Below are 9,211 nucleotides of genomic sequence, written 5' to 3'. Positions count from 1 at the left end.
CTGACAGGAGAGTGAGGACTGTGCACACCCTCCACTGACACCCCCTGTCAGATCACTCACCCTGGGACTCTGCACAGACTCTGACAGGAGAGTGAGGACTGTGCACACCCTCCTCTGACACCCCCTGTCAGATCACTCACCCTGGGACTCTGCACAGAGCCTGACAGGAGAGCAGGGACTGAATAGTCCAGCTTGACAGTAGGATCAGCTGATTTTTTTATTTAAAAAAACACAGCACAGACATGTTTTTTTTTGAGAAAATATTTTAATTTGTATAAAACCATTGCATAGCATCTGTAGAAGAGTAGGCAGTGGTCTAGGTGGAGTGGGTGTAGTAGGAGGGTGGTTTCACAGCAGGGAAGGAAAATAGGGAATTTCAGAAGGACAGTGGATTTATTTACAGTGATAGAAAAGGCAAACTGAACTGAAGAGCTCCCTCAAAACAACAGGGAGATAATGAAATATAAAAATGAGCAGGTGAGTAAGAAAGGAAGTTAAAAATCAAATGAAGGACGTGTCTGCCTGCAGGGGGTGCTCAGGGTCAGCTGCTCTTGTTGCACAGCGAAGTCTGGGTCGAACATAAGAAATACACTGCCAGGGACAGACAGTGGACATCAGGGGGCGCTTCATCACCAGTATCCACAGGGGGCTCTCGAAGTCACATGTCCTGTGTGGAGAGGACTGGGCACTGTGGAGCAGAGAGATTGGGTCCACACTCAGACAGGACCATAGGGAACTGACTGACATGAACAGACAGTGTGGACACCGAACAGTTTCCTACAGTTGTACTGTACATACTGTATCCACTGCCTGCTGGTCACACGGACCGGAAGCAGCGCCCCCTGGTGGACTCCATCAGTCCCCATGGCCCCACTCTTGACTATACAGCTGGCTCTAGAGCAGGACCCCCCAGTCCAGGGCTGTCTGACGCCTGGGTCTAGCAGGTCCATCTGAGTTCTTACTTCAGTCCCAGATGTAACAATGTATTTGCCCTTTGTTTGTTTTTGAATTGTCAGTTCGGGAACAGTCAAAAGAGATTTTTATTTTTAAATAACAGCGAGAATGTGGAGAGTGGGAAGCAATTACAAAGGTCTAGTTAATCAGATCAGTAGTGAAGGGATCACATTAAGCTCCCAGGAGAAAAGGTGAAAAGCACCAGTGGGAAATGGGGTACCCAGAAGTGGGATTGAGAAGCCCTACTTGGTAAGATCCAGGATGTTAAATGAGGCTCAGAACAAACAGAATTTGGAACCCCCAGATCGAACCTGAGCCTTGGGGCAGTTTCCTACTCACAGGGGTGCCTTCTGAGAGGGTCAGACTTTAATGGAGGAAGAGGAGGAGAGCAGGACAGTGAGGGATGGGGTGGGCAGGTAGCTTCTGGCAGGTGTTCATTCCCAGAGACAGCTCCTCCTGCAGCGCAGCGCGGCTTGGCTCTCATGCGCCCTGACGAATACTCTGGATGATCTGGAAGATGGCTGAGGATAGAACGAGAGGAGGGTCAGAATGAGGAGGGTCAGAGAGCGTCAGAGGTCAGAGAGAGAGGATGGCAGGTAGGAGAGCATCACAGAGAGAGGATAGCAAGCCAGAGAGCATTAAAGAGAAAGGGAAGTAGGTCAGAGTATTAAAGAGAGGATGGTGGGTCAGAGAGAGAGGAGGTCAGGTCAGAGAGCATCAGAGAGCGAGAGGGGGGGAGGGTCAGAGGTTTTTAGGATGAGAGAGCACGTTGGCATCAGAGACCTACCAGAGCCGCACACGACGAAGACGAACAGCGCCAGAAGCCAAGGGCCCACCGGAGAGTGGTCCTCACTGACTGTGCGCTGGAACACAGGGAGAGGAGAACAGCATGTCACAGCTGGACTGCAGTATCACCTTATACAGCACATCACAGATGATATCAACTTAAGGGGCCCAGAGAGCCCCAGTCCAGTCAGTAAAGGGGTCTCCAGCCCTAGTCCAGTAAATAAAGGTGTCTCTTGTCCCACTACAGTCAGTACAGGGTCTCCAGCCCTAGTCCAGTCAGTACAGGGGTCTCTAGTCCCACTACAGCCAGTACAGGGTCTCCAGCACTGGTCCAGTGAGTACAAGGGTCTCTAGTCCCACTACAGCCAGTACAGGGTCTCCAGCACTGGTCCAGTCAGTACAGGGGTCTCTAGTCCACTACAGCCAGTACAAGGGTCCCACTCCCACTCGAGTCAGTACGGGGCTCCCCAACACCAGTCCAGTCAGTACTGTGTCAGTATTCATGTGCAGCGGCGAGTGTGTGTGTCAGTATCCGTGTGTATCGATGAGTGTGTGTGTCGGTATCGGTGTGTAGCGGGGAGTGTGTGTGTGTCAGTATCGGTGTGTATCGATGAGTGTGTGTGTCAGTATCCGTGTGTATCGGTGTGTAGCGGGGAGTGTGTGTGTCAGTATCCGTGTGTATCGATGAGTGTGTGTGTCGGTATCGGTGTGTGGCGGGGAGTGTGTGTCGGTATCGGTGTGTAGCGGGGAGTGTGTGTATCAGTATCGGTGTGTATCGATGAGTGTGTGTGTGTCAGTATCCGTGTGTAGCGGTGTGTAGCGGGGAGTGTACCGTGGTTTTCTGGACGTGTCCCCGCTGGGTGATGGTCTTGCTGTGCTTCTCGTTAGCGACTTTCATCCGCTGCACCGCCGACATACTGAAGCAACACTCAGGCGCCCGCCAGGAAATAAACACGACGGAATAAATATATATTTTTAAAAGATTCTGAGTTTAAAACCGAAACCCGGTGACACTGACTAGCGATGTTAAGTAATATTTCGTAAAAGCGTACAATTTCAACCACTCCGAACGACTCCACACCGAACAGCTGCAACTATGCCAACGGAAAAGGAAGGCGAAGCGAAGGCACACGTGACCAGGGTTCGGGCCGCTCACCTATCACGTGACGTGGGTCTGTCGCTCGTATTTTTTTTAATCACCTGGAAATACCTCACGTCCTCACGTCCGGGCGACGATTCTAAAGTCTTCTTTCCAAACTCTGTACACGACGTCTTAAGCAACATTTCTTTACGTAAGACTAACTCTTGGACTTAGCAATTTGTCCGTGTGTAAAAAAAAACAAACAGATACAACGTTTCCTTATTCCGCGTCCGCCTGTTCCAGACACCCACAACTCTTTGTGTAGAGAGGTGTTTCCTGTTCTCTGTTTTCGCGTTTCCCCTTACTTACCAGTCGCGGCTCGTGTTCTTGTTTCGCTGCTGAGAGTGAAATAATGCCCTGCTTTTACATCGGAAGCCAGACAGCGGAGGTAAAAGATGTTGCCAACGGGCACCATTTGGAAATAAAAACTCAAGTTACCAGTTTTCATAATCAGAGCCAATAATTTATTCATGTAGCCCTGCGCTGGTGTGCACGCTGCAATGGACGTCTTGGGAAATGACGCCTTATGCGCTTTATACCTTCTTGTGTCTCTTTTTGAATACTATGTTTTGGAATATAAAGTGGAAATTAATTTGGACAATTGCTGATAGATACTGTCTTACAAATAAAGTTAAAGAAATATCATTTTAGACCGTTCCTAGATTTTATCCTGTTAGACTGACACGAACAAGATGACTAATGTGTATTTTGTAACAATGAGAAGGAATCTTTGTTTTTTTGTGAATTGCGTATATACAAAATTGTTCTGGCTAGATTAGCAAAATGTTATTGTTAAACTAAATGTTAAATATTGTTAATGTCTAAATGTTAAATTTAGAGATTTAGATATTATTTTATATTTTGTTAGACCTGATTTGGATGAAAGGTATGTTTTTATTATTAATCTGTTAATCCACAAACGTAAATGGTCTAATACTGCTCCCTCTATTAATGATTTTAAGGTAGAAATCCTTTTTTGTTTAAATTCTATTAGAAATTTGAAGAATCAAAAAGGCAAGACATACAATGGAAATATGTACACAGGTTAATTTTCAGCTTTTATAATTGTGAATTCTTCTAGCTGTGAAAGTGTGTTTATTTCTGTATCGGTTTTAATATTTTTTTCTTCTGTTTTTTTATTTCTGATGTTTAAATAAAAACTGAACATCCTCTCGACGCATCATGACCGGCGGTAACAGCACAGCGCGTCTGAGTCAGGGCGCCCCCTGCAGGCCGCCCGTGGTCAGCGCAGGCCTGCTCTTGCTGAAGCGGGGGGCCTACCTCATCTCCGTGCTCCTCCAGCACGGTCACCCGCAGTTCAGCCATCAGCCGCTCGCAGGCCTCCTCGACACCGCCGTCCGCCGGCGGCTCCGGGCCCTCTGGCCTCCGGGCCCGCAGGATCCGCTCGGTGTTGCTGGGAAGCGTCTTCCCGAGAAAGCGCTGCCCTCCCTCGGCCGACATCCGGGCGACAGCAGCGGCGAAAACAACAACAACAACAATAATAACAGCAAGTGGTATTCTGTCGGTTGGTTAGTCTGCGGAATTATAGAACGTTTTTCAAAAATTTGAAAAAACTGCCAATCGCTGCTTATGTTATTCCCATACTGCTATATCTATCCATCTTCTAACCCCTTTATTTAATAGATTAATAACCACTAATCTATACATTATTTTCTCGTCTTATTCGCGTTTTCTATGACTCTGTAACTGAATTGTAATGTCCTAATGTTCAAGGCAGGTCGGGCCCATAAGGCAGTTTTTAATTGGACTTCCTACAACTAAATAACGTGGGGATACTTGGGATAAACACGCCTTTCTGATGTCATGCGTGGAGATCTGCAACAAAAACCCCGGAGCCTGTAGTATAAGTGTGATATTGAATACTGCTCTACCGGGCAGCGGATCGTCATGGGCCCCACACGGCTACGTCACACGTACAGCGACGCGTTGAGACGATTTCATTCCGCACTTTCCACTTAGTACATTTGGTACAGTCACAAATAAACAGTGCAAGCAATTTTTCAGTTCTATAACGCAGTTTTATTGAGGGCAGCCAGGCCAGCGGCCAGCAGGGGGCAGTGCAGCTGAGCTGGCAGCTCCTGCCAGAAGTGCTCCAGCTGTATTAATGGTGCCTCCTGGTCCTCCTCCTCCTCCTGCGGCGCTTCACACTGGACCTCCTGACTCGCCTCCTCCTGCGCACTGGACGGGACGCTCGTCTTCGCCTCTTGGCCATGTCTGCGGTCTGTCCGGAAGGCGGCGCTGTGCGCTTTTTAAAGTTTTCAAGGGGCGTGACGTGGTAACGTCATCTTTTACGTCACTAACCATCGTTATGACGCTATATTTACTTCACCTTAAACTGAGAATTACAACGGGATTTCTATAATTGTAATGAATTGTAATGAATGAGAGATTGTCGCCGCCCTTCGACAATCGATGTGATGGTCAGATTGCAGGGCTGCAGTGTTCAGCGCAGGAGCGCTCCAGGGATCTGGGCTCTCCTCTCCCCGTCTCGGACACAGCAACACCCCCCGGACCGTCCCACACGCGTTCACGCCTCCTACTGCTCTTGTCACACCGGCAAAGCATGGCCCCGGGAGCTAGATCCAGTATCTTTCCGATACTGGCCACAGAAATCGGGTTCTCCAGTGGCTGTGACTACAGTCGCGGAGCATGCCCGCACGACGAGAAGACGACAGCAGCAGGTGTGTGTGCGAACAGAGATCACCACACCGGCCCCCCGGCGAGAGAGCGATAGTCCAGGGAGCTGGGAATGAAAGCACGACGCGGCCAGCTACCGCAAGGGTGTGAGTCGAGAGACTTTTAATCGGGGTTTAAGACCAGAGCGGCATGTCCACATGAACGGAGAACTCAGTTATGGCGAGAGCCACAGCGCCCTCTGGCGGAGAGTCCCCCGCAGTGCAGAGCCGCGCTAGGCTGTGGTGACGGGGCGCCGCCTCTTGCCGAGTCCCCGCAGAGCGGCCGCGGTCCGGACTCGAGGTTTCGGGCTCAGCCTTCTCCTCTTCCGTCCGGACCTGGGCTTGATAAAGCTCTTCGCCTCCATTTCTCTGAACAGGCGCTGTCTGGGCCTTGCAGTCTCGTTGGTGTAGCGGCAGGCTTTATCACTCATTAAATTCTAGTCGTCGGAATCGACAATTGCTAATTGCCTGCAGCAATCGTACGGTTAATCTCACTAAGTTCTGAAGCCAATTTCTTAAACTTTGCGTCATCGGCCCACAGAGAGCTACAAACCTCGGCGCCAAGACGATGTAGTGTTCAAAGGAGAAGACTTCATTGAAATACAAATGTTGTTTAATCATATTTGTTAAAGAACAAATTTATTTGGACCACACTCTGCTCCGCGCACAGCTACATAAGCCCACATTCCTCTAAATATTTATGTTTCACGAAGTTAACAGCTTCCTGTGTATACAAAGATAACTGTCGGGCGTGTTTATCTTGACATATTCCAGACATCTCGGAGTGCAGAGCTCTAGATGATTAGTTCCAGCTTTTGCAGTAGCTTTAGTTCTCCGATGGTCGCAGGGAGCAGATGTCTGAAGCCCGTGTCGAGGAAATATCACAAAGGAATGAGAGCTGACATCTGAATTAGTTTCTCTACAAAACCACGCGGTTCCCGAGAGGGGATCGGAGATAGATTGATCTTGTCTGGGTGTGATCGGCGCTCGGCGCCCTCACAGCCTTCTGTTTTCGCTGTTAACTGTATCCCGTTGTGTAAACAAAGAATATGTTCGCTAAACTTATTACACATTACACCGAGATCATTAACACAATCTTTCAGTCTGGCTGTTAATGAAGGACAATACTTGCGCTGTGTGTCCACGGTAGACGACATTTCTGGGCCATGTTTGTCCCTCATGTCCAGCAAGAGGGCCTCCTGGGGCCCACGGCTCTCTGCACTTCTCCTCCTCGGCAGGAACTGTTCTTCTGTCCGTCTTCTCGGTTGTTTTTGAAATAAATGTTTCACTGAAAGCAGGCCGGATCTGGGATGTGCTCTGACTCCTGGTCATCGTCCCCCTGGTTTGAGACCCTGACAACCGGTCAACTGGTCAAGTGTTCGGCCGCAGGGTTTCACTGACCACTCAGGGGGTCCTTGGCCACGTCTGCCTCCGGTGAAGGGGGCACCCTCGGCATCACCTATGACATCACCCAGTGATGTCACAGTGACATCGTCGCCAGTGTGTTTCCATCTACAGCTAAATATAAAATCATTTCTAGATTTATTTAGCGCACAGGAGGGAATCACCTTTGCTCAGTGTACAACAGCACTGGCCCACAAAACCAAACCCACAGCCGTTCGGTTTGACTTATTATGTAAATATTGCCAGGCTACGTCCTATGTTACCACTAACTGCTGCTGAAAAGCTGATCAACACAATTGTCTTCTCCCGAATTGACTACTGTAATGCTCTACTCGCTGGGGTTTCTAAATCCACACTGACCAAACTCCAGTATGTCTAAATTTCAGCAGTCAAAACCCTGACCAGGTCTAAGTGATCACATTACTCCTGTCCTGGAGTCCTTGCACTGGCTTCCTGTCAGGTTATGTGTCGACTTCAAAATCCTCCTGCTCACCTATAAGGCTCTGCATGGCTGGGCGCCTCAGTACCTGTCTGAACTATTATCGCCCTACTCCCCACCTCACAACCTTCGCTCCTCTCATTCTGCTCTCCTTACTGTCCCCCAAGCCTGTCTACATTGTATGGGGGACAGGGCCTTCTCCTGTTATGCCCCCAAGCTCTGGAACTCTCTCCCCAAGGATATCAGAGAGTCACCTTCTCTAAACTCCTTCAAATCCAGACTCAAAACCCTCTTCTTCAGAAGAGCCTTTACTGAACTGGTTCCATTCTTCACCCCTCTGCTCCTGCTCTATTCAGTACCTCCAGCTACTGTCTCCTCTCACTGTGTACAGGTATGTCTCCTGTGGTTTGTGTTGTTCTGTAAAGCACTTTGAGAAGCCACCTTTAAAGGCGCTATATAAAATAAAGTTATTATTAATAATAATATTATCGTTATATTCCAGCACTCCTCCACACCACTGGCACAGGAAGCTCCGGCCCTGAAGAGGCTCCTACTCTCGACCAGCGGTAACGGGTCGTTTGGACCGGTACTGGACCCGTTTCTCCGGGTCGCTCGGCCAGCCCCGAGTGTGAAAGATACCCGACTGCAGGGGAGCCTTGCCCCAGGCTCTCGGGTTTCTGATCACACAGCTGCTGCTGTGTGCCCGGCCGCTCCGGGCTGGGGAGGCACGGCTGAGCACGCGGTCGGCCAGATCAACCTGACGTCATGGCGGGATCGGCGCCTTCAAGACAGAGCTGTTGTTTTAGGCGTCGATTGCCGAAGGAGGCGAAGCAGGGCGCTGTGCTCTTATAACTGCCATTCATACATTTATATGACCATTCATACATTTCTACTGTGTGTTTCCACCGGCTCGGCCGGCTCCGGCGCACCTCTAACCCCGCTACCCCATCCATCAGCGCCGGCCCGAGCGCCCAGCCTGCCCCCCCGGGCTGCCCCTCTCGGCGCACACAATGGGAGCGGGGTCCGGAGCGCCTGACCTCTGGGGGCTGGCTGCGCGCCCGCCCGGATAAACAACAGCGGCGCTCCGGCGCTGGAACAATGCGCGCCCCCCCGGCCGCGAGCCGGGCAGCGCAGGCGAGAGGGGAAGCGGCTGCACGCGGGCCAAGAGCCGCGCTTCCTGACAGGAGAGGGTTGTGGGTAAACTCTCTGCCCTCGGCGATGGGCGCAAAAAATCCATCTTTGTTGAAGATGCTGGAGAGGCAGATCCATTATATCCGGCTATTATTATCATCATTTAAAGGAAACCGTGTGGCCAGTCTCCTCTGGACTCATTCCAAAGCAGCGATATAGTTTTTTTTTAACTATGTCCAAACCTAGATAAGCTATTTCACATGAGGTCTGACTGATGCCAATGGAAAAAAATACTACTTCACACAAACACAACACACAACACTACTCACACAAACATAAGACAAATGACACAACACTGTCTCACACAAACATAGCACTCCCTTACACAACACAACTCTACCTCAAACAAACAGCACTAAAGCACACAACAGTACCTTAACTACACACAACACAACTCAGCACACGCAACAATACCTCACACAACAACCCTGATACCAGCCAGCCTCAGGACAGCACTGCTACAACACTGCCTCACACAAACACGACACTACCTCTCCCACTGGTACACACACACAAACACAGCACATATAACACTAACTCACCACTGGTACACACAACACACACAACACTACCTCTCCCACTGGTACACACAACACACAC

At 49.8% G+C, this 9,211-nt stretch overlaps 1 protein-coding gene across 1 annotated transcript; it reads right to left on the bottom strand.

The window, feature by feature from the left end:
* Positions 1-245: 245 nt before the first annotated feature.
* Positions 246-4,357, bottom strand: LOC148838291 (uncharacterized). The gene is made up of 3 exons (XM_088909889.1): positions 4,163-4,357; positions 1,742-1,817; positions 246-1,475 (listed from the first exon to the last, which is right to left on the bottom strand). The coding sequence occupies exons 1-3, from the start codon at positions 4,340-4,342 to the stop codon at positions 1,435-1,437; spliced, it is 297 nt and encodes a 98-aa protein (XP_088766015.1). The 5' UTR covers positions 4,343-4,357; the 3' UTR covers positions 246-1,434.
* Positions 4,358-9,211: the final 4,854 nt, after the last annotated feature.

This window comes from Atractosteus spatula, chromosome 3, assembly GCF_055471065.1.
Source record: "Atractosteus spatula isolate fAtrSpa1 chromosome 3, fAtrSpa1.hap1, whole genome shotgun sequence".
In the NCBI taxonomy this organism is placed as follows: domain Eukaryota; kingdom Metazoa; phylum Chordata; class Actinopteri; order Semionotiformes; family Lepisosteidae; genus Atractosteus; species Atractosteus spatula.
Note: the sequence above shows the minus strand (reverse complement) of the source record. Positions and strands in the feature narration are given on the sequence as shown.